At 41.4% G+C, this 26372-nt stretch overlaps 1 protein-coding gene across 2 annotated transcripts in view; it reads right to left on the reverse strand.

The window, feature by feature from the left end:
• The window catches only part of GABRB3 (gamma-aminobutyric acid type A receptor subunit beta3), a gene marked incomplete at both ends in the record, with an annotated part of 231816 nt that overhangs the window by 55044 nt on the left and 150400 nt on the right, over nucleotides 1-26372 (reverse strand). For both annotated transcript variants that reach the window (XM_081228787.1, XM_081228788.1), the window contains one exon: nucleotides 20266-20486. In XM_081228787.1, coding sequence (XP_081084913.1) covers nucleotides 20266-20486 — 221 coding nt within the window. The remainder of the gene's footprint in view (nucleotides 1-20265; nucleotides 20487-26372) is intronic.

The following is a 26372-nucleotide window of genomic DNA, read 5'->3' on the forward strand; positions in this document are numbered from 1 at the left end:
CATACTTTTCTCCATAGTGGCCGTACGAATTTACATTCCCACCAAAAGTATAGGAGGTTTCCCTTTTCTCCACACCCTCTCCAGCATTTATTGTTTGTAGATTTTTTGATGATGGCCATTCTGACTGGTGTGAGGTGATACCTCATTGTAGTTTTGATTTGCATTTCTTTAATAATTAATGATATTGAGCATCTTTTCATGTGCCTCTTGGTCATCTACATGTCTTCTTTGGAGAAATGTATATTTACATCTTCCACCCATTTATTGATTGGGTTATTTGTTTTTTGGATATTGAGCTGCATAAGCTGTATATTTTGGAGATTAATCCCTTGTCAGTTGCTTTGTTTGCAAACATTTTCTCCCATTCTGAGGGTTGTCTTTTTCTTCTGTTTATGGTTTCCTTTTCTGTGAAAAAGGCTTTTCAGTTTAATTAGATCCCATTTGTTTATTTTTTTCTTTATTTTCATTACTCTAGGAGATGGATCAAAAAACATCTCACTGCGATTTATGTCAAGAATGTTCTACCTATGTTTTCCTCTAAGAGTTTTATAGTATCCGGCCTTACATTTAGGTCTTTAATCAATTTTCAGTTTATTTTTGGGTATGGTGTTAGGGAGTGTTCTAATTTCATTCTTTTACCTGTACCTGTCCAGTTTTCCCAGCACCACTTATTGAAGAGACTGTCTTTTCTCCACTGTATAGTCTTGCATCCTTTGTCATAGATTAGGTAACCATAGGTACGTGGGTTTACCTCTGGGCTTTCTATCCTGTTCCATTGATTTATATTTCTGTTTTTGTGCCAGTACCATACTGTTTTAATGACTGTAGGTTTGTAGTACAGTCTAAAGTCAGGAAGCCTGGTTCCCCCAGCTCTGTTTTTCTTTCTCAAGATTGCTATGGCTATTCGGGGTCTTTTGTGTTTCCATGCAAATAGTAAAAATTTTTGTTAGAATTCTGTGAAAATGCCATTGGTAATTTGATAGGAAATGCACTGAATCTGTAGATTGCTTTGGGTAGTATAATCATTTTCACAATATTGATTCTTCCAATTCACAAACATGGTATATCTCTCCATTTGTTTGTATCATCTTTGATTTCTTTCATCAGTGTCTTATAGTTTCCTGTACACAGGTCTTTTGCCTCCTTAGGTAGGTTTATTCTCAGGTATTTTATTCTTTTTGTTGCAGTGGTAAGTGGGATTGTTTCCTTGATTTCTCTTTCTGATTTTTCATTGTTATTGTATGGAAATGCAAGAGATTTCCGTGCATTAATTTTGTATACTGAAACTTTACCAAATTCACTGATGAGCTCTAGTCATTTTCTGGTGGTATCTTTAGGATTTTCTATGTAGAGTATCATGTCGGCTACAGTGACAGTTTTACTACTCCTTTTCCAATTTGGATTCATTTCTTTTTCTTCTCTGATTGCCGTGGCTAGGACTTCCAAAACTATGTTGAATAACAGTGGTGAGACTGGACATCCTTGTCTTGTTCCTGGTCTTAGAGGACAAGTTTTTCACCATTGAGAATGATGTTTGCTGTGGGTTTGTCATATATGGCCTTTATTATGTTGAGCTAGGTTCCCTCTATGCCCACTTTCTGGAGAGTTTTTATCATAAATTGGTGTTGAATTTTGTCAAAAGCTTTTCCTGCATCTATTGAGATGATCATATGATTTTTATTCTTCAATTTGTTAATATGGTGTATCACATTGATTTGCATATATTGAAGAATCTTTGCATCCCTGGGATAAACCCCACTTAATCATGGTGTATGACCCTTTTAATGTGTTTGCTAGTATTCTGTTGAGGATTTTTGGGTCTATGTTCATCAGTGATATTGGCCTGTAATTTTCTTTTTTTGTAATATCTTTGTCTGGTTTTGGTATCAGGGTGATGGTGGCCTCGTAGAATGAGCTTGGGAGTCTTACTTTCTCTGCAATTTTTTGGAAGAGTTTGAGAAGGATAGGTGTTAGCTCTTCTCTAAATGTTTGATAGAATTTGCCTGTGAAGCCCTCTGGTCCTGGACTTTTGTTTGTTGGAAGAGTTTTAGTCACAGTTTCAATTTCATTAATTGTGATTGGTCTGTTCATATTTTCTATTTCTTCCTGGTTCAGTCTTTGAAGGTTTTACCTTTCTAAGAACTTATCAATTTCTTCCAGTTTGTTAATTTTATTGGCATATACTTGCTTGTAGTAGTCTCTCATTATCCTCTGTGTTTCTGCAGTGTCAGTTGTAACTTCTACTTTTTCATTTCTAGTTTTATTAACTTGAGTCTTCTCCCTTTTCTTCTTGATGGGTCTGGCTAGAAGTTTATCTATTTTGTTTATCTTCTCTAAGAAACAGCTTTTAGTTTCACTGATATTTGTTATTGCTTTCTTCATCTCTATTTCATTTATTTCTGCTTTGATCTTTATGATTTGTTTCTTTCTACTAAATTTGGGTTTTGTTTGTTCTTCTTTCTTTAGTTGCTTTAGGTGTAAGGTTTGGTTGTTTATTTGAGATTTTTCTTGTTTCCCGAGGTAAGAGTACATTGCTATGAACTTCCCTCTTAGAACTGCTTTTGCTTCATCCCATAGATTTTGGGTTCTCCTATTTTAGTTGTCATTTTTTTCTAGGTATTTTTTAATTTCCTCTTTGATTTCGCCAGTGATGTCTTGATTATTTAGTAGCATATTGTTTAGCCTCCATGTGTTTCTGTTTTTTACATTTTTTTCCTGTATTTGATTTCTAATTTCATAGCATTGTGGTCTAAAAAGATGCTTGATGTGACTTCAGTTTTCTTAAATTTACTGAGGCTTAATTTGTGACCTAAGATTTGATCTATCCTGGAGAATGTTGCACGTGAACTTGAAAGTGTATTCTGCTGCTTTCAGACGGAATGTCCTATAAATAGCAATTAAGTCTATCTGGTTTAATGTTTTATTTAAGGTTTGTGTTTCCTTATGTTCATTTTTTTTTATTTATTTTTTTATACAGCAGGTTCTTATTAGTTACCCACTTTATACATATTAGTGTATATATGTCAATCCCAATCTCCCAATTCATCACACAACAGCCGCCCCTCCTTATGAATTTTCTGTTCGTTGGTGTAAGTGGGGTATTAAAGTCCCCTACTATTATGGTATTACTGTCGATTTCCACTTTTATGGCTGTTCACATTTGCCTTATATATTGAGCTGCACCTATGTTGGGTGCATATATATTTACAAATATTACGTCTTCTTCTGGGATGGATCCATTGATCATTATGTAGTGTCCTTCCTTATCTCTTGTAACAGTCTTTATTTTAAAGTCTATTTTGTCTGATGAGTATTGCTACTCCAGCTTTCTTTTGATTTCCATTTGCATGGAATATCTTTCTCTATCCCCGCACTTCCAGTCTGTATGTAGCCAAAGGTCTGAAGTCAGACTCTTGTAGAGAGCATATATATAGGTCTTGAATTTCTATCCATTCAGCAAGTCTACGTCTTTTCGCTGTAGCATTTAATCCATTTGAATTTAAGGTAATTATTTATTTTTCTTAACATTTCTATTGGAGTATAATTGCTTTACAGTGGTGTGTTAGTTTCTGCTTTATAACAAAGTGAATCAGTTACACATATACATATGTTCCCATATCTCTTCCCTCTTGCATCTCCCTCCCTCCAACCCTCCCTTTCCCACCGTTCTAGGTGGTCACAAAGCAACGAGCTGATCTCCCTGTGCTATGTGGCTGCTTCCCACTAGCTATCTATTTTATGTTTGGTAGTGTATATATGTCCATGCCACTCTCTCACTTTGTCACAGCTTACCCTTCCCCCTCCCCACATCCTCAAGTCCATTCTCTAGTAGGTCTGTGTCTTTATCCCCATCCTACCCCTAGGTTCTTCATGACCTTTTTTTTTTCTTAAATTCCATATACATATGTTAGCATATGGTATTTGTTTTTCTAATTCTGACTTACTTCACTCTGTACGACGGACTCTAGGTCCATCCACCTCACTACGAAAAACTCAATTTCGTTTCTTTTTATGGCTGAGAAATATTCCATTGTATATATGTGCCACGTCTTCTTTATCTATTCATTCGATGATGGACATTTAGTTTGCTTCCATCTCCTGGCTACTGTAAATAGAGCTGCAATGAACATTTTGGTACATGATTCTTTTTGAATTATGGTTTTCTCTGGGTATATGCCCAGTAGTGGGATTGCTGGGTCGTATGGTAGTTCTATTTGTAGTTTTTTAAGGAACTTCCATACTGTTCTCCATAGTGGCTGTATCAATTTACATTCCAACCAACAGTGCAAGAGTGTTCCCTTTTCTCCACACCCTCTCCAGCATTTATTGTTTCTAGATTTTTTGATGATGGCCATTCTGACCGGTGTGAGATGATATCTCATTGTGGTTTTGATTTGCACTTCTTTAATGATTAATGATGTTGAGCATTCTTTCATGTGTTTGTTGGCAATCTGTATATCTTCTTTGGAGAAAGGTCTATTTAGGTCTTCTGCCCATTTTTGTATTGGGTTGTCTGTTTTTTTGTTATTGAGCTGCACGAGCTGGTTGTAAATTTTGGAGATTAATCCTTTGTCAGTTGCTTCATTTGCAAATATTTTCTCCAATTCTGAGGGTTGTCTTTTGGTCTTGTTTATGGTTTCCTTTGTGGTGCAAAAGCTTTTAAGTTTCATTAGGTCCCATTTATTTTTGGTTCTATTTCCATTTCTCTAAGAGTGGGGTCAAAAACGATCTTGCTGTGATTTATGTCACAGAGTGTTCTGCCTATGTTTTCCTCTAAGAGTTTGATAGTTTCTGGCCTTACATTTAGGGCTTTATTCCATTTTGAGTTTATTTTTGTGTATGGTGTTAGGGAGTGTTCTAATCTCATACTTGTACATGTACCAATCCAATTTTCCCAGCATCACTTACTGAAGAGGCTGTCTTTTCTCCACTGTATATTTTTGCCTCCATTATCAAAGATAAGGTGACCATATGTGCATGGGTTTATCTCTGGGCTTTAACCTGTTCCATTGATCTATTTTTCTGTTTTTGTGCCAGTACCATACTGTCTTGATTAGTGTAGCTCTGTAGTATAGTCTGAAGTCAGGGAGCCTGATTCCTCCAGCTCCAATTTTTGTTCTCAAGATTGCTTTGGCTATTCGGGGTCGTTTGTTTTTCCATACAAATTGTGAAATTTTTTGTTCTAGTTCTGTGAGAAATGCCAGTGGTAGTTTAATAGGGTTTGCATTGAATCTGTAGATTGCTTTGAGTAGTAGAGACATTTTCACAATGTTGATTCTTCTAATCCAAGAACATGGTATGTCTCTCCATCTATTTGAGTCATCTTTAATCTCTTTCATAAGTGTCTTATAATTTTATGCATACAGGTCTTTTGTCTCCTTAGGTAGGTTTATTCCTAGATATTTTATTCTTTTCGTTGCAATGGTAAATGGGAGTGTTTTCTTAATTTCACTTTTAGATTTCTCATCATTAGTGTATAAGAATGCCAGATTTCTCTGCGTTAATTTTGTATCCTGCTACTTTACCAAATTCATTGATTAGCTCTAGTAGTTTTCTGATAGCATCTTTTAGGATTCTCTATGTATAGTATCATGTCAACTGCAAACACTGACAGCTTTACTTCTTCTTTTCCGATTTGGATTCCTTTTATTTCCTTTTCTTCTCTGATTGCTGTGGCTAAAACTTCCAAAAATATGTTGAATAAAAGTGGTGCGAGTGGCCAACCTTGTCTTCTTCCTGATTTTAGTGGAAATGCATTCAGTTTTTCACCATTGAGGATGATGTTGGCAGTGGGTTTGTCATATATGGCCTTTATTATGTTGAGGAACGTTCCCTCTATGCCTACATTCTGCAGGGTGTTTATCATAAATGGGTGTTGAATTTTCTCGAAAGCTTTCTGTGCACCTATTGAGATGATCATATGGTTTTTCTCCTTCAATCTGTTAACATGCTGTATCACATTGACTGATTTGTGTAGACTGAAGACTTCTTGCATTCCTGGAATAAACCCCACTTGATCATAGTGTATGATCCTTTTAATGTGCTGTTGGATTCTGTTTGCTAGTATTTTGTTGAGGATTTTTGCATTTATGTTCATCAGTGATATTGGCCTGTAATTTTCTTTCTTTGTGACATCTTTGTCTGGTTTTGGTATCAGGGTGATGGTGGCCTCGTAGAATGAGTTTGGGAGTGCTCCTCCCTCTGCTATATTTTGGAAGAGTTTGAGAAGGATAGGTGTTAGCTCTTCTCTAAATGTTTGAGAGAATTCGCCTGTGAAGCTATCTGGTCCTGGGCTTTTATTTGTTGGAAGATTTTTAATCACAGTTTCAATTTCAGTGCTTGTGATTGGTCTGTTCATATTTTCTATTTCTTCCTGGTTCATTCTTGGCAGGTTGTACATTTCTAAGAATTTGTCCATTTCTTCCAGGTTGTCCATTTTATTGACATTGAGTTGCTTGTATTAATCTGTCATGATCTTTTGTATTTCTGCAGGGTCAGTTTTTACTTCTCCTTTTTCATTTCTAATTCTATTGATTTGAGTCTTCTCCCTTTTTTTCTTGATGAGTCTGTCTAATGGTTTATCAATTTTGTTTATCTTCTCAAAGAACCAGCTTTTAGTTTTACTGATCTTTGCTATCGTTTCTTTTATTTCTTTTTCATTTATTTCTGATCTGATCTTTATGACTGTTTTCCTTCTGCTAACTTTGGGGTTTTTTTGTTCTTCTTTCTCAAATTGCTTTAGGTGCAAAGTTAGGTTGTTTATTTGAGATCTTTCCTGTTCCTTAAGGTAGGATTGTATTGGTATAAACTTCCCTCTTAGAATTGCTTTTGCCGCATCCCATAGGTTTTGGGTTGTCGTGACTCCATTGTCATTTGTTTCTAGGTATTTTTTGATTTCCTCTTTGATTTCTTCAGTGATCACTTCGTTATTAAGTAGTGTTTTGCTTAGCCTCCATGTGTTTGTATTTTTTACAGTTCTATTCCTGTAATTCATATCTAGTCTCATAGCATTGTAGTCGGAAAAGATACTTGATACAATTTCAATTTTCTTAAATTTACCAAGGCTTGATTTGTGACCCAAGATATGATCTATCCAGGAGAATGTTTCATGAGCACTTGAGAAAAATGTGTATTCTGTTGTTTTGGATGGAATGTCCTATAAATATCAATTAAGTCCATCTTGTTTAATGTATCATTTAAAGCTTGTGTTCCCTTATTTATTTTCATTTTGGATGATCTGTCCATTGGTGAAAGTGGGGTGTTAAAGTCCCCTACTATGAATGTGTTACTGTCGATTTCCCCTTTTATGGCTGTTGGTATTTGCCTTATGTATTGATGTGCTCCTATGTTGGGTGCATAAATATTTACAATTGTTATATCTTCTTGGATCAATCTCTTGATGATTATGTAGTGTCTTTCTTTGTCTCTTGTAATAGTCTTTATTTTAAAGTCTATTTTGTCTGATATGAGAATTGCTACTCCAGCTTTCTTTTGATTTCCATTTGCATGCAACATCTTTTTCCATCCCCTCACTTACAGTCTGTATATGTCCCTAGGTCTGAAGTCAGTCTCTTGTAGACAGCATATATATGGCTCTTGGTTTTGTATACATTCACCCAGTTTGTGCCTTTTTTTGGGGGGGGGTACACGGGCCTCTTACTGATGTGACCTCTTACGTTGCGGAGCACAGGCACTGGACACATATGCTCTGCAGCCATGGCTTACGGGCCCAGCTGCTCTGCGGCATGTGGGATCTTCCCAGACCAGGGCACGAACCCGTGTCCCCTGCATCGGCAGGCAGACTCTCAACCACTGTGCCACCAGGGAAGCACATAGTCTGTGTCTTTTGGTGGGAGCATTTAATCAATTTACATTTAAGGTAATTATCTATATGTATGTTCCTATTCCCATTTTCTAAATTGTTTTGGGTTTGTTATTGTAGGTCTTTTCCTTCTCTTTTCTTTCTGGCCTGGAGAAGTTTTGTTAGCATTTGTTGTAAAGCTGGTTTGGTGGTGCTAAACTCTCTCACCTTTTGCTTGTCTCTAAAGGTTTTAATTTCTCCATCAAATCTGAATGAGATCCTTGCTGGGTAGAGTAATCTTGGTTGTAAGTTTTTCTCCTTCATCACTTTAAATATGTCCTGCCACTCCCTCTGGCTTGCAGAGTTTCTGTTGAAAGATCAGCTGTTAACCTTATACGGATTCCCTTGTATGTTATTTGTTGTTTTTCCCTTGCTGCTTTTAATATGTTTTCTTTGTATTTAATTTTTGATAGTTTGATTAATATGTGTCTTGGCGTGTTTCTCCTTGGATTTATCCTGTATGGGACTCTTGGTGCTTCCTGGACTTGCTTGACTGTTTCCTTTACCATGTTAGGGAAGTTTTCAACTATAATATCTTCAAATATTTTCTCAGGCCATTTTTCTTTCTCTTCTTCTTCTGGGACCCCTATAATTCGAATGTTGTTGTGCCAGAGGTTGTCCCAGAGGTCTCTGAGACTGTCCTCATTTCTTTTCATTTTTTTTTCTTTATTCTGTTCCATGGCAGAGATTTCCACCATTCTGTCTTCTAGGTCACTTATCTGTTCTTCTGCCTCTGATATTCTGCTATTGATTCCTTTCAGTGTATTTCTCGTTTTAGTTATTGTCTTGTTCATCTCTGTTCTTTTGTTCTTTAGCTCTTCTAGGTCTTTGTTAAACTTTTCTTGTATCTTCTTAATCTGTGCCTCCATTCTTTTTCTGAGTCTTGGATTATCTTTATTATAATTACTCTGAATTCTTTTTCAGATAGATTTCTTATCTCCTCTTAATTTAGTTGGTCTTCTAGGTTTTTATCTTGCTTCTTCATCTGTGAAATATTTCTTTGTCATCTCATTTTGTTAAAAATGTGTTGAGATCTCTTTTCTGCAGGCTGCAGGATTGTAGCTCCTCTTGCTTCTGGTGTCTTTCCCCTGGCGGGTGAGGTTGGTCCAGAGGCTTGTGCCGTTATCCCCTTGATAGGGGGTTTGATTTGTGTTGTGATCACAGCTTGCCCTGGGTATTGAGCAGGGCTTCCCCTTTTCCCTGTGGTTGTCACTGACCTCTCAGGGGCAGAGTATGCTCCCTAGCTGTTAGGGTAGATCCCTCCAGATCTGTTTCTTAGCTTTGATTCTGATCTGCAGTGTGAGGTAGGCAGGATTGGAGCACTCCCACTGGGAGAGAATCTACTGTGTATTCCTCCTCTGGAGCTGTTCACCTGTGAATGTGCTCTGTTGTGTCCCCTTTTACTCGTTGTGTAGGCTCACAAAGTATACTGTTGCTGGCACTGCTCTTGGTCCCACCTTAACTGTGGGTATGCCAGCAATTGGCCCTGGTGACTCTCAGGAATTGTTTTCACCTGGCCACCAGCACAGGTCCACTGAGGTCAGGTCCCTGGATTGCAGTAATCATGCACCTGGACCCTCTGTGGGAACAATGGAGGCAGCTCAGACTCTGCTCTGGCCCAGCTGTCATGTGTACATGCCCACAGAGCCCACAGCTGCTAAATCAGGACCTGTCCCAGCTGTAAGAGCATTTGTTGTCCTTTGGATGTTTTGCAGGCACTGAGTTTAGGAAGATGTGAGTGGAAGTGCACATCCACAGTTCACACAACTGAGAGGAGAGATTTCAGCTCTTCTTCATTAGTTACACAGCCCCTGGGGCTCAGCTGTGGTTTCTGTCCCTCTTCTGGGCAGATTTACTAGTGGGGAGAGCTATCTGCACCCTCCCAGGACAGCGGGGTGGGTCCCTGCATCCACTGGCAGATTTCCTAGTAGTGAGAGGTTTCTGCACACTCCCAGCACAACGGGGCAGGTCCTGGCACCCACTGATGGATTTCCTAGTTGCGGAAGCTATTCATGCCCTCCCAGGACAGTGTGGGCAGGTCCTGGGGCTTGCTGGCAGAATTCCTAGTGACTAGACCTGTCTGCGCCCTTCCGGGTCAGCAGGGGCAGGTCCTGAGACTCACTGGCAGTATTCCTTAGTAGGAGAAGCTGTCTGTGCAAATCCAGGTCAGCAGGGGTAGGTCCTGTGACCCGCTGGCAGAATTACTAGTGTCGGGAGCTGTCGGTGCCCTTCCAGTTCAGTAGGGGCAGGGCCTGGCATCTGCCTGTGGGCCTGGAAGAGTCAGCCAGTGCCCGCCTCTGTAGCCCAAGATGGCAGTAGTGACTTGTGCCTGCCTCCAGACCTCCTGTAGGCGGTTTCCTGTTGCCTGGGAGTGCTCATAGGGAAAGAAGTTCTTATGGTGGGCCTTCCCTTCTCCTTGTGTGCCTCCGAACAGTGGTTCCTTGCCTCTCTGGAAGCCCCAGGCTTCTTCCTAGTACATCCTCAGTTGCTGTGGGCCAACCTCTTCAGGCTGTTTCTGCACCTAACCCTGGTCCTCTCTCTGGGACTGAGCTTAGGAGTCTGAGCTTCAGCACCCAATGCCCAACCTCTGACAGAGGAGTATCTCAGGTTGGAGAGTGCAGGGTGGCAGTGCCAACCCTCTATGCAGTTTACTCTCTGTTTTGCCTTTCACAAACCAGTTGCTGCTCTCCCCCTTTAGGCTCTGAAACTCCCCCTTTCCAGTCTAATTTCTCCACTGGTTAGGAGCCTTCCCAAGGTGCAGCAACCTTTCCTCCTTCACAGCTCCCTCCCCAGGGTGCAGGCCCCATCCTGATTCCTTCTTTTTCTTTTTCCTTTTGTCTTACCCAGTTACATGGAGGTTTTTGTGTCATTTGGGATGTCTGAGGTCTTCTGTTGGCCCTCAGTAGCTGTTCTGTGTGAGTCGTTCCACTTGTAGATGTATTTGCAATGTTTCTGTGGAGGGAGGTGAATTCTGCTTCCTACTCCTTGGCCATTTTGATCCTGACTCTGCATGGCTAATTGTCCAAAGAGTCTCATCCTAACTTCTCCTTTGGGCCTCAGATGGTCTACTGTATATTTCCACTCAGAATCTCTTGCCTTAGATATCTGTGGGTCTGTAGACATGAAGTCTTTATGAGTAGTACCTGCCTCTTCCTGTCCGCTTTCTGAGTTATGCAAAATAGAGATGAGCATCTTGCTTCAGTCCTTCAGGTATTCTCCAGACAGTTTAGAACAAATGTATATAATGCTGCATAAATAAGGTCTGTTCTGCTTCCTCCAGTGCCAGAGAACTGGTAACTGAGCTGCCACTTGCTCAAGATCAAAACTGCCCCTACACCAGGGAGGGGATGGGGAAATGGCAGAGGAAAATGCCACAAAACTTTCCTACTGTTTAGAATATAGATTTTTCTTTATTTGGCATTTGGTTGGTTGCTATAAGCCTTGGAATATTTTCTAGAGCTCCTACAAAGTGGTTCAGACACCTTCTGCTTGTTTTTTGATGTTTCTGTGGAGAAATAAGAGCTTGGAGCTTCTTAGTCTGCCATTTTGCTGACATCACTCCCCAATAGAGAACTTTAAAAGCAAGAGGAGGATGTTTATAAAAATAAGGCAGAAATTAATGAACAGAATTATCATATAAAATTAAAGGCTAGCTCTTTAAAATGTATATATAAAATAGATAAGTATTTCTTGATGCTACTGAACAGAATTATAAATGAAGAAGGGAATGTAACAATGTATTCTAGAAGGCAATGCATACATGCATGTTAATGAATTAGAATGTCTAGATAAAAAGGATGTTTTAAAGAAAAACATGAATTTTCAAGATTGATATAAGAAGAAAATCTAGAGAGACCTGTAAGTATAGCAGAAATTAAAGCCATGTGTGCCAGAGTGGAAAATGTCATTCAAGAGCCTATTCAAAGTCCCATGCATCTACAAAAAACATTTTATGTATAGCACAGTTGACCCTTGAACAATATGGGTTTGAAACATACAGGTTCACTTACATGTGGATTTTTTTCAATAAATACATACTATAGTACTGCACGATCCACAGTAAATTCACAGATGCTGAACCAATGATATGGAGGGACGACCGTAAAGTTATATGTGGATTTTTGACTTGTGGAAGGTCAGTGCCCCTAACCCCCCACATTGTTCAAGGGTCAATTGTATATGTCTATAGGTAAATTTTTTAAATACTTACAGGAATATCAACTCATTCTAGGAACAGATATTTACCATATGATATAATCTATTACAGAATATACAAAAACACACAAAAAAGATCAAGAGAAATCTTCTTGATTCATATTACATCAAAACACAAAGAGATTTAAAGATAGATATAATCTATTAATAAATTTAATAGAATCTATATGATATATACCAAATTGTGTAAAGGGGCCCTACATTACCACCTCACCATTGGATAATTTACTAGTGAATTTCATTGAATTGGTTCATGGTTCTTGGACGCTTCAGCCAAGTTGTGAATGTTAATTCAAGTCAGAGTAATGAGAGAGAGGGAACTAACTTCAGGATAGAGTTCTTAGTAGAGTTTCTAGCCATCACTAAGGGAGATTAACATCTTTCAACTGGGTCTCTAGGAGGAATGGTGGATGCTTCACACCTGGTGTGCAGGTGGCGGCATAGTGGAGACTGAATAGGACTTGGATGTTAGACTAGGAATGCAGGCAGATTTCCTGTGTATCACACATGGGCTCCATGGGAAAATGGAGGACCTGCAGATTTCTTGGATCCTCTATACGAGGGCTGCATGGATGGGTGGAGAGATGGAATGTGTCCATGAAGGATGGAGTCCTAGAGCTAAGGAAATTGTTCCAAGGGACTCCATGGAGAAACATATCCTACTCTCCCACTCTTCCCACTCCCAGTGCTGGTCAAGGGGCCACCTGGAGAGAGCTGCCTAATGGTGGAAGCTCTGAGAAGAGCCAATTCTGCATGTGTTTGAGGTCCAGAGAGCATGAAGCCACCAGGAAATGGTACAGTTCAAGTAACACTTTTCTTACTTATTTTCCCTCCACCCCCCAAAATAAACCTTCAAAACCAGAGGAGGTCATATGTAGGCCATCAAGATAGATTGGGAGGGGATAGAGGAGAAGCAGAAGCACAGAAGTTGAGAAGTCAACTACACTTCCTTTGCCATGATGAGCTTCCAGCCTGAAACAGGGCTGGCCTGTGGAAGGGAAAATATTAATTCTGTATCTGCATTTAATATTAGACATTGAACTGAGAATTCCTGTGTAACATAAAAATGGAAAAAGACTACTATTAAAACACTGGTAGAAAACCATGCAATCTGCCCAAACTTTTACCCAAGGCAAAGAAATTTCATACCTCGCTTAATGGCGTTTAGGGGGATAGTGGGGGACAAATAAGATTGCATTGACTAGATCACAAGGTATGTTGATTACCAATAAACCGGTTGTCGACAGATTTTTAAAAGAACAATTATAAATTAACCATGAGCAAAGCAAACTTAATATTTCTTAAGAGTATTGCCCACCATGATAAAATAGGATTTACCTCAGGAATTCAAGGATAGATTACAGTAGGAAATTAATATATCATAGTTACAGGTTAAAAAAGGAAAATGAATGTATAAAGAGAGGTTGAATCAACAAAATCTATTTCTATTTCTGATATGTAAAAAAGCCGTCTAGGGTCAGTCATCTGATTTATAATTAGTTCCTGAATATAAACTCCATAAATTGGTGATATCTGTTATTCAACTCATGACATAGTTCCCAGAAAATGAGAGTTATGTATGTATGTATATATTTAAAGGAAGTAAAAGAATGAGTCACAACTACATTAAACTAAGAGTGCAAATCATCCTTCATGGTGGGGCACAAGAAGCACTCTTACTATAATGAAGAACTAGGGGATGCTGTACACTGTTATCCCTACTGTTTTTCATTTCCTGTAAGTTGAAACCATTGCAATAAAACAGAAAAAAAGAAATATGAACAAAACCAATAAAAATGAAGATTAAAAAATCATCATTATAAGCAATATGATTGTAAGACTAAAATCCTCAAGAGTATTAACTAAATTATTAGACATAGTAAGAGAATAGCCTGGCTGGATATGATAGTGGACAAATGCATAAGCAAAGACAGCCATAGACAATTAGATCAATAGCTTCCCCACGTATCAATGAGAGCTAGAAAGATAATGTAAAAATATCCCATTCCTAATAGTACCACACTTATAAAAGACAGGAATAACCTTATAAAGAAATGAGTGGTTGTCTATGAAGAAAATGACAAAACTTTACTAAAAGCCATGACTGAAGGAATGCATGAATGCAGATGTGTCACGGTTATGTAGGAAAGACTGAATATCATATAGCATTTGTTCTTCTCTTAAGTTATATTTTTGAGCAAAACTCCAACCAACATCTTACATTTTATTTTTAGGAATTTGATAAAACAAATGTTTCTGAAGCTCATTTGGAAGAATAAACTTATGTACTGGAATAAACAGCTAACCATCTGACAAGAAAAACACTGGACAGCTACCTTACATTGTACACCAAGATAAATTCCGATGGATTAAGAATTTAAATAGAAAATATGAAAATAAAACACTATAGAAATAAGAATTGGAATTTAAACTTAATCCTGATACAATACTTTTTCCTTGTTTTCTACCCAGCACTACTCTAGATTTGGGGGAGGTAATAATAAACAAGAAACAGGTTCTTTTCTCAGAGAATTTATATTCTGATGGTGGCCTCCCCACCATCATGGATGGGAACAGAGTCAATAAATTAAGAAATGCAATAAAATGACAAGATCATGTCAGATCTGGATAAGTGCTATGACAAAAATAAAACAAGAAGGTGTAATAAAAAGGGAATAGGTGATCAGAGCAGGACCAGGTGAACTGTCTTCAATTACATAATTACACTGTGATGCTAAAAACATGAATATCTAGAAACAAAGTATTGCATCCAGCAAAGAGCATGTGCAAAGCCTCTAAAACAGAGACATCCTTGACTATTTCTGAAGAGCAGAAGGAAGGTATGCATACCAGAAGCATGGTGAGAGAGGAGAACAGTGGTAAACAGAGAGGAATTTCAGGAGCCAAATCCTCAAGTAGAGAGAGGATACCAAGGGGAAGCTGACTCTTGAAATGCTCAGGGACCCACTTTCCACTTTGAGAGAAAAGGCAAAGTATGAGTAGCAGGTATGTGGAATGGTCTCTTTGTAAATAGCAAAATGAAGAAGTTACTGTGTTTTCAGTTAAAGTTTAAGGTAATATCATCAAATGAGAGTGAAGAGAGATGCCTGAAGTGAAGGTGTGAAAGAGCTCTTAAAAGTATGGGAAGAATGAATGTGACTGGGGAGAATAGAGGATTTTGTGAGCCTGAATTTAAAGTGAGACAGGTGATTTTCTCCAGCCTCAAGGGATGAAGTAAATAGGTTATTTACAATAGCCTAAAAAATGATAAAGCCCAAAGCAGGTGTCACAATCCTGAAGCTAATATGTAATATATTGCTGTGGGAGTAAACATTGGCATAATCCTTTTGGAAAGCAATTTATCAATATGTTTTTTACTTACGTAAAAGTAATTGGGAGGCAGTGACAAAACAAGAGTTTGGGAGTTAAACACACCTGCACTCAAATCATGTGGGCCTTATTAATTCTGTGAGCTTACATCTTTTCTGGGGGAAAAAGGTATTTGGCTAGAACCAACTTAAAAATACAGTTTTGGAAAAAGATGGCAGCCAGACTAATTAGATGACTTAATTTGAATCTTCTGAATGAAGTTCTAGGTTCATTTTAATATTGCATCAATCTTTTAAGTATGGGAATGGCAACTTTAACAATTTCAAGCCATTTTTGACAGCAAGTGGGAATTTTACAAGATATTTTCCAACAAATTTTGCAGTAAGCTTCTCAGGCACATTGTTTTGATGAAGATGACTCAACCTCAGACTTCCAAGTTCTTTTTGGAGCAAATCAAATACTATTTTGTAAACCCATTACCAATTCCTAGCATCAGAAAAAAGGTCTGAAGACACAAAATTCATGGCCTGAAGATCACATTACAAAGTATCCTTAGTGGTGTAGGTAAGATATTCAATGATATCAGGTGATTGGCTGACTTGAAAAAGAAAGATGGGAGACAGAATAGGGACAGACAGCAGAAAATTTCAGCCTGGCACCAAAGGAAACAGAAAAGCTGTCATGGGAACAGGACCAAGACTTGTGAGCCTCTTAGGCAGCCAAGATCTCCCTAGTTCCTGAAAATATTTGGCTGCCCAAAGGAAATTTTCAAAGAGCCCAAGTTTTATTTCAAGATGGTGTACATGCCCTATCAAGAACAGTTTCTTACACCACACAGTGACTTGGACCTGTACAAGAAGCTTGGCTCACTGTCTCAATCAGCTGAGCCCAAGCAGGTAACATCAAGCTAGTGTTAGCCCAAGTTTCATACTCAGGGGCTGTAAGAATCATTGAAAAAAGAGTTCATGATTTAAAACAACCTTTTATCACTACGTGAACATGATCCCTCTCCAGCATCTTTGTGAGCAGTCATCAACCACTTCTGCAGAGTCATCAGAGTAATGGATTAATGATTTCCCAGAATAAGTGTGAGATGATGTACAAACCTGCATCATGGAGAGCTCATCCCCAGCCAGAGATCCTCATCTACTCTTTTTTTTTTTGCAGTATGTGGGCCTCTCACTGCTGCGGCCTCTCCCATTGCAGAGCACAGGCTCCGGACGCACAGGCTCAGCGGCCATGGGTCACGGGCCCAGCCGCTCCACGGCATGTGGGATCCTCCCGGACCAGGGCATGAACCCGTGTCCCCTGCATCGGCAGGTGGACTCTCAACCACTGCGCCACCAGGGAAGCCCCCTCATCTACTCTTGATAAAGCAAAAGCCACCATTGATCCTGTATTGAGATGGCTGGACATGCCTGGAAAAAGGAGCCCAGAAGAGCTAAATGGTGACTGACCTACCAGTGTGGGCGACTGCAGGATACTTGGGGTGAAGGCCAATCCTAGTCTCCAGTGGTGAGAAGAATTTGACCATAAGGTCCCAAGGACACAGCCAGGTCAACTAGCATCTTAAGGATACAGCCAGTAGGAAAGTAATCTCTGTTGGGTTTAGCCATCATGAGCAATAGCTTACAAGCAGGAGACTGACAACGACCCCAGTGCTCCATGAACCTCCTTGAGGAGTTTAACACACTCAAGCTCTCAGCTACACCAGACCCCCTCCAGGCCCAGGACCTGGTACCTATTTACCAAAAGGATACAATGTATCACTGAGGTTACTAACACTGGCCATCCTTGTCTTGCCCTGTCACCAACATGATCCAGCAAGTACAACAGTAAAACAAGAGCAGAGGGAAGGTAGGGTTTGGGGCCAAGGGGAGGGTGGAGGGTGGCACTCATACTTTGTTATCAAAAAACACAATACATATAGTGTGTGTGTGTGTATCTTGTGGAATATATATAAATGGTACTTCAGTTCACACAGAATGACATAGAATATGTATTTATATGAATTTAATAAAATTACCAGTATTTTGAAGCACTAATGTGTTTTTTGTCCAGAAATTCAAATTACTTCAAATTCAAATTAATCTCTATAGCTATGTGTGTTGTCTTTTAATCTGAAGGCAGAAATTTCTAGAATAGCCAATTTCAAAAGGAATTCAGATGGCACAGTGTAGCTGATAAGCACATGTGGAATATGGTCTGTTATTTAGATTTCCTTTCTGACAGCTTGTCCAGGTCCAGATGGAAGAATTGTCTAAAAAATATGAGGTTCTTGGGACTTCCCTGGTGGTCCAGTGGTAAAGAATCCGGCTTCCAATGCAGAGGACGTGGGTACGATCCCTGGTCAGGGAACTAAGATCCCACACACTGTGGGGCAATTAAGCCCGCATACTACAACTACTGAACCTGAGTGCCTCAACTCGAAAACCCGTATGTCACAAACTACAAAGCCCATGCGCTCTGGAGGCTGCACACCACAACTACAGAGCCCACATGCCCTGGAGCCCTCATGCCACAACTAGAGAGTGAAAACCCGCACACCACAACTAGACAGAAGCCCGTGCCGCAATGAAAGATCCTGCATATCACAACTAAGACCCCATGCAGCCAAAAAAAAAAAAAAAAAAAAGAAAAAAAATGAGGTTCTAAATAGAGATCTAAGGGGTATATTGAGACTACACTTGGATAAAAACAGCTACTGATTTAGAAATTCATTTACTGATTTAGAGGCTGAGATGTATAATGAATGTAAATTTCATTAGAGAGATTCTTTTTTAGATTATTGTACAAAGTTTATTATTAAAAGTATCCCAATGCTTATTATTACATTATTATTTAACTTTTATATTAAAATTTACAGTCAGAGTATTAGCTAAGTTATAAAGATACAGTTTTAATCTCTTGGTTTCTCTTATTCTTGCCTGTTTTATGGTGTGAAATCCAACACTTGCAAGTGGAGTTTGGAAATTTATTTCAGTTCTTTCATTCATATTGTATCATTTTGTCTGCTATGGTCCAAATGTTTAAGTCCTTCCCCAAATTCATATTTGAATATTTGAACCCAAATGTGGTGGTATTGGGAGGTGAGGGCTTAGCTCATGAGGGTGGAACCCTATGAATGGGGTTAATTAGTGTTCTAGTAAAAGAGACACCCCAGAGCTTCCACCATGTGAAGACACAGTGAGAAGGCACCTGCCATGAATGAGGGCGCAGACCCTCCCTGGACACTAAGTCTGCCGGCACCTTGATCTTGGACTCCCAGCCTCCAGAGTGTGAGAAATAAGTGTCTGCTGTGGGTTTTTGCTACAGTGGCCCAAGAGGACTCAGATGCTATCCTAACAGAATGAAAGCTCTTTGTCTTAGACAAACTAACATACTCTAACTCTGGTGAGAAAATAAAGAATGCAAAGATAAAAAGGGAAAGAACCCAAATAGCAAGTTTTGTTTAAAAAGCCAAGAAGGTCTAGTCTAGTTTTTACTGCTATTTGCTTCCTTTTGCTTCGCCCCCACTATGCACATGCACACACACACACAAACATGCACACATTTCTATTCACTTTTTTGGGGGGTGGGTAGGTAAATGAAGGACATGACTCCTCATTTTATGCTCACATGGTCTCTGGATAATCTTTTGAACAACTGATTTTTGTACTTCTCAGAACTCCAGAACTTTTCAACCACATCTCTCACTTCCAGGCAAAAATACAAAATGCTGAAAACATCCCGAGGAAACATCATCTAGATGTTTTTTAGAGTAACACCATGGCTTAGTTGACATGTGCCACTTATTTTCTCTTACAGTTAAAAAAGTCTGATTTTTGCTAAAATTCCAACTCTCATTCTATATGCTGTTGTTTTGAGGAAGTCACTTAACATTTTCCACTTAAGGCAATGTTAAATAATTCCCTTTACTCTCCCTGAAGCACTAAAAGTCACAGTGGTGTGTATTTAAGCTTACATTGTTATGATTACTCTTCAGAACTGTTGGAGTCTCAGTTAAAGATTCACAACATTTTGAGATAAACCTTTTCTCCAAGATATCCACCTGTACCCCACTCCAGACTGTGAGGCCCTCCTGGAAGGCCTCTGGGCACTTTCAGTCCAGGAGATCAAGAAAGACACAGACATACTTACTCTAAAACAAAACAAAACAAAACAAAAACCAGTGCTAAATCAACACAAGAGACAAAGATTGCTAAGGCTGCCGTTCAGTGAAAGTCAAAATCACTAACCACCAGCAGTGGTGGAGCATCACGGGAAGGCCTAGTGGTTTCCAGTGTAACCAGGGAAGCCCAGGGCCTCCTTAGGGTTCCAGACAGCAGTCTGGTTTCCCAATTCATGTGCCTCCATTATGAGACCTGGTGAGAGATGATTCTCACCAGGAAGCCTCACATTTACTCATTCCCATAAATATTGGTGGCACCACCTCATAAAGCTCCATGGAGACTATACTGTATGTCAGCAAAATTAGACATTTCTTTCAACTCTGCAAATGGCTTTGGGAAACTTCACTGAAAGCCTCTTAAGTACCAGGGTGATATTAATTACAGGCCTTTGTGGCTATGATATGGGAAATCCACCCCAAGAGAATCTGTGTTCTTGGATACGGCAGCCCAATTACATCAACTCAATCCGAGGAGGCTGTTTTTCACTTGTTTGATGTCTATTTATAGTAACAGTAATGCCCCAAATCTTAGATTTATACGATTTTTTTTCTGCAGAGCTCCAAGTGTTTCATGGGTGTCTCTTAACTTAATCTGAGGACATGGCCTCACTTACTGTAATCACCTCCAGTGAAAACTCAAGGCCAGTAAACCATGCAACCATGAGCCCAGCCCACAGGGCAGACAGACCTGAGCCCGTAGAGCACCGTCCCGTCGGGGTGGAGGCGGATCATGCGGTTCTTCACTGTCACTCCATGCACAAATGACTTTTTGTCATTTAAGAAATATGTGTCAGGCACCCAGAGCTGGTCAGCCACTCGATTGTCCAGCGTGAGGTTGAGAGGGATCCCAGAATAGGCGAGCCTTTTATCTCTCCAGTATTGTTGAAAATACATGGTCAAGGTGTAATCCTGGAGAAAAAAAAAAGAAAAGAAAAAAATGAGTTTGTGTTCAGCCGCAGGCCTGTTTCCTCCACAACTGGCCCAATTCAGGTCGGAATCCAGGAGAAATGGATGTTATTTTCAGATAGAGTTAGGAAGCAGTGGTTGCTTTCTTGTAAACACAAATACCAGTTTTAATAGGTGTACATCATGTCTATAAGTTCTCTGTTTTATTTAGGTAAGAAGCAGACTATACAAATTGGCATTTAAGAGATAACCTAGAAATAAAGCCCCCCCAAAAAGTCATCATAAAATCAGGGTGCTGGCAGAGAACCCGTGCACTGGCCTAGGTCCTCCTCCTCCCACCAGGCAAACCTAGGCCTGAGCCGCCCATGACAGGCCAGGCCTGGCTACGAATTCTCTGCAGTTAGACTCCTCCCCTCCTTCTGCCCTCCACACAGCTGTAAATGGAAAACCTCTGGAAGAGAAACACCAGTTGGAGACACCATGACCTGTGGGGGGGGTCTCTACACCTCATGCATCACATTTTCCTTTCCTTCTAGGTTGCCATTCTACACTACACAGCCATTTCTACACTAACTGGGACATGTCCTCACCTCTAGAGGATGACATCTAGAGAAAATGGGACTAAAACCAGATGTGGGAAGAGGGAGCCAGGGGCAGTGCAGCCCCACAGGCTTGCCAACAAAATAAGAAGCAAAATAGGCAGATGACCCCATGTTTTTGTTTTGCAGAGAAGTTAGTGCAGTAAGAAAGTGGGGAAAAAAGACAAATCAGAGGCTGAGCATGAAAATTCTATTTTTAAATTTCTATTCTTTTTGGCAATCACTGTTCAAGTCTAGAACGATCAGGTCTAAAAATCTGGTCAGTCACTGGACATCCTAAACCCTGTCGTGGAAGGATACAAGCTGAAAACCCAAAGGTGAGGCGGTAAACTCTCCAACCAGGGAAGGAGAAATCACTGTTGTTATAGGCAGGAGCGCCTAGGCTCACGCACTGGCAGAGCATGTCTGCAACACCCTTGCTTTGCAGGCAGTGAAGGCGGGATGACAAATCAGCTAAGGAATCCATCCCAGACAGGCAGACTCTTCTTGCTGCCTCACAGGGCGGTTCTCAGAGCTTGCTAACCCAGTAACACCCATCTGTTACTGACTGCAAGAGTGCTAGGGCACAGGAGCCTCCAAAATGACAAAGTACACTTGTGATCCTCTCCAGGTGCTGTCACAGACAAGGAAGTGACAAAACCAATACGTACTAAACAACTACGAACAGAAGACGTTTTAAGCTATAGGGCCCATAAAAAATCAGAGAGAGAGGGAAGCAAAATATGCAAATGGCCTGGGGAGTCTATTGACATTTTATCTGCAACTTGAAGGAGAGGCAGCATTTCAGTGGATGAGAAGAAACGGGTATTTTTTCCTAGTCACCTACACGGCAGAGGTCTGTGCCTGGTATTAACTGTGTGAAACCCCCTACACACAAAAAAATCCCACCACCAATTAAAGATTCTCACAAAGCAGGTGGTATTGAAGATAGGCCTTCGTCAGCTAGACAAGAGGTAGGGGTATGAAAAGTCATACAAAGACCGTTGTTTTTACTGAATTGACAAGAAACCCCAAGGAGTGCAGTTTTGCTGGAACTTGGTGTGCAAGAGGAGGAAAGTAAAGAGTTGTGGGCAAGGCAGGACCCTGTGGCAGTGACCATAAAGTGGAAACACTCAAACACCAGCTCCAAAGCCAATGAACACTGAAGGTTTCCAAGTAGCAAGTGACAAAACCGTGTGTATTGAACATGTCATTTATTTTCTGATTTCTCATGCTTTAATCTCTGGGCCCTGGAGGGACTGCCTTCCCTCCCTCTAGTTCCTAGAGAGAGCAAACAACTCTGCCAAGCACTGGATTGTACTTTTCATATGCAAACCAACCACCCCAGAGCTCATACCCGGAACTGCCTTCTTTATTAGGTTCTCACACTCCAGGCCAGTACCTCATTCCGCGGTTCAGGTACCAGGCAACTAAGGATAGCCTAGGTCCCAGGGCCTACTTTAATTATTCAAACTAGCCAATCCTAAGTCTGCTTACCCAGCCTGGCCATGCCCATTCTTTCCATGGAAGCTACAATAAAGGCTCACTCTCTGTGACCTGCCCTGGTGCTTCCCCAGGCATCCCCTCCACCATGGCATGGCATGCCCCCTTCTCTTGGGGTCTGTGGGTGACAAACTCTCTTTTCAATGATAGCTGTCTCCTGATCTGTTGGCCTTGCCATACCTGAATAGTAATAAGACTATGTTTGAAACACAAAGCTGTAGGTGAGGAAGATCAGTTTTGCAATGGTGAGTTCAATGGGTAAGACGGATGATGAGCAAAGGCCTCAATGAGTGGGAGAGCTTGTGGATAGGTGATGAGGGAGGATAGAGAAAAGAAGTGCTGGTTAGGAAGTCACAGATAGTAGGTTTGATGTAGACCCTTGGGATGCAAATGGCCTGTAAAGTTCGCAATCATGCCCCCCCCCATTACCATTAACTTAAGTTAATGTAGGTGATGCATTTTAACTGAAACATGCAGTTTTCGTGGCATAACAAGACGGAGATAAATTAGCAGGAGCAGCTAAAGGATTTTCAATTTAAATATAACCCTCCAAATTACATTCTTATTGAAATAGAAGAGTTTCATCTTTCTCTCCTGGTTTCTAAGCTCTCATCCTACGCCTGAGTTGTGAAGTCTAGCACTGCTCTCCCATCTCCCTTCCAGCTGGCATTCACATGGGCTGCCATGAGGGTGGAGGCACTGCCATGTGTCAGTTGGCCCTGGGAACCCAGCTGTCATTCACAGTCTGCAAGCCCAGGATCAGGGTCTAATTTTGGATTCTGCTGCTCTCTACAGCATCAGCAGCACCTCGCAGTTTTGGTCTTGGGTGTTTGCTGAGTGATTTGAGTGGACTGTGGTAGGCGAGAGCTTAGGTAACAGAGGGAGAAAAAGTAGTAGTACTTAAACCCAAATCTGCTGCATGGGCTGTGCCTCGGAAAGCAAGGGCATCATGAAATCAGTGGGACACTAGTCAGTATCCCACTTCGTTCTCCTGCAGAGAAAGAAGAGGCAGATGAAGGAAAGGTGAGTCTACAGGAACAAGCCCCCTCTGCTCTCTTGTGCAGTTGGGGGGCAGCTAATGGGAGACTGTGCCACTGGGGGACCACGGCGCTGACTCCTGGGATGGGTAGTGAGGAGCATCACACACACTACCAGCAGCAGCTAACGTGGGCTGGCAGCAAGTGCCAGGCCTCATGCTGTATCATCTTATTTAAATACAAGGCAGAGATTACTGCTGTTCTCATTACCATCCCCAATCAATGAAGAAAGAAAAATTTAGAGAGCTCAAACAATTTGCCTCCCCACCCACCATCCCATTAAACACAAGTAACTGGGGAATGTGGGGTCTGAAGTTGAGGCCGCCTCCCTCTGGGAGCAGGTCTCAGCCTCACAGCTCTAGGGCGAGGTTTTATGCAGCCAAATAAACCAGCCTGGTGGGCAAAGTCTGCAAAGATGCCCCTAGGTGTGGAGGATGCAGCCACGTACAGTAACGTATTTTTGAAGGGGAGTAATAAGAAATATGGCACCACCAAAGCCCCTCATCCTTGCAGACACTGAGCACAGCTACTCTGTAGACAGATGCCTTGGGAAGGTCTGTTTCCTCCAAGGAGTCCCAGACAAATTGCTGGTTTCCAGGTTTGGAGTGATGTGGCGGGGACCAAGGAACACAGCCATGAAGAGATGCAATCTGTATGGACTGGAGAGTCTGCCAGGGTTGGATTTGAGTCAGTCCTCAGAAAAAGAAGAGACCTGGAGACTGTAAAAGTTCCAGGAATCAACAGAGATCTAGATGGCAGTGGACTAGGGGTGGAAAGCAGGAATCCTGGACTCCTTAGGGAACATAAGGTAGAGGTGGGGAAGTAAGCTTTTGGTCTTTGACCTTAGCACTGAGGTGGACTCAGGTGCCGTCTGCATGGATACCTGCTGGTATGAAAAGCAGCAGAGAGATGAGACAGGGCTGCGAGGGGTGGAGCCTCTCAAATAACTGCCAGGCAGAGGCTCTGTGCTGCTGGAGCTCGTGCTGGGGCACTAGACACCAAGATGAGACAGACAGGGTGCTGCTCACAGAATCAGCCACCACACCACCCAGTGCTAGTGAGCCCCAGGACAGCAAAAGGGGAGGAAGAGGCAAAGAAGGGGGTGGCCCCATAGGGCCATCTTGAGCCTTCCTTGCTGTCTTCCTTGGGCGTCACCCCCAAACATGGTGCAGCTGAGGGAGACTCGAGAGGGAAAGAAAGGGGACATGGCAGAGACCCTGAAGTGGCATTTCTCAAAGAAAGGGCTTTCGGGGGCTCCAAGGGTCATAGGGATTAGAACCAGGCAGCACTGTTTCGATGGCGATGGCGAGCATTTCCATCCCTGGGCCTTTGTTGAGCTTACTGTGTCCCTTTCTTCTTTTCTGCTCTGTGGCGTGACCCACCTGGGTACAGGGAGGTGTCTACAGGTCCACGGCATGGTGAAAGGGACACCAGGTTGAGAGGAACTCGTGCTTGTCCCCTCCTTCCCCACCCCCACCCTATGCAGGGAGACTGCAGCTCCAGGAGAGACAGTGGGGAGGAGCAGGGAGTATGGAGGAGACGCATGGGGGAAGTGGGAGTCTGGGAGGAGCAGGCAGGAGGGGGTAGTGGGCATTGGGAGCAGTGGGTGCTGGGGACCAGCAGGCCCCTCTCTGGTGCCAGGGGCTTACTTAGATTCGCACATCGCACACACAAAGAAGAGACAGTGGTCTCCATGCACTGATTCTTGGCTGTGGCACACCCAGCCATATCAGCACATCCAGACAGAGCATGTTGGCAGAAGAAAGAGCAGGTACCGGCCCAGAGATCAGAGTTTACAGAAACAGCAGCTGCCCGTGGGGCTGCAGTAACAGGGCACTGTGTCCCAGAGAAGCAGAATCTCCTCTTTTGCAGGTGGGGCCCCCAAAACCTCCACTCTGCACACCACCCCCACGTTCTTCAGACCTGCTGCAGAATCGAGCTCACAAAGCTCCTTTGGTTATAATCTGATATCATTTGATTTTAGAAGACCGTGCTTTGGGTGAGGGTTGAGATTTATAGTACTTCAAGCATTTATAAAATACCCTCCTATAAATTAATTAATTGACATACTGGTTGTGTGTGCACGAATACTGACTCACACCCACTGTGTTAGCAGATGTGTCAACAGCCATGGGCACCCTGAGAACACCCGGCTTCTGGTTTAGGTGCAGATCTGATCATGGAATGGGGCTGGCACCGGGTACGTGGGAGGCACTGAGTAAAAGTGTTGATTTCCTAGGAGATGCGATTTACTGGAGAGAGGTCAGGCAGTGAGAGGGAAAATGCAAGTGTATCTTCATCCAGAATTCTCCAGGCCACTGAGAACTGGGACTTTCTGGGGTATAATGCATAAACGTGAGTTATTCAGTTAGAATTGGTTTGAACTAAGATAGCTCATCAAAATCATTAGGTAAGATAAAATGCCTGGAACACCTCTCTCCCTCTCTCTCTGTCTCTCTGTATTATAAAAGGCTTAGGATGAACTTGGAATCAGCATGAAGAAATATTCAGGAATTGTATTCAAAACAAAGAATCTTTCTTAAAAAGATCTCACAAACAAAAGCATCCAATTAAAGGGCCATTTATTCCTGGGGCTTCTCTTAGGGATGGTAAAGCTCTTTGATAACTAAATGAACTCAGGGCCCTCTCCACTCTCTCTCTCTGTTTACATGTGTGTATCAAATCAAACAGCATGAAACCCTGAGGTCCAGTTAGGCCTGTCCCAGAAGGCTTTACACTGCCTTCACAAAGGAACAGAAAATACTAGTAGG

The sequence above is a fragment of the Mesoplodon bidens genome (assembly GCF_964165515.1).
Source record: "Mesoplodon bidens genome assembly, chromosome: 3".
Classification (NCBI taxonomy): Eukaryota; Metazoa; Chordata; class Mammalia; order Artiodactyla; family Ziphiidae; genus Mesoplodon; species Mesoplodon bidens.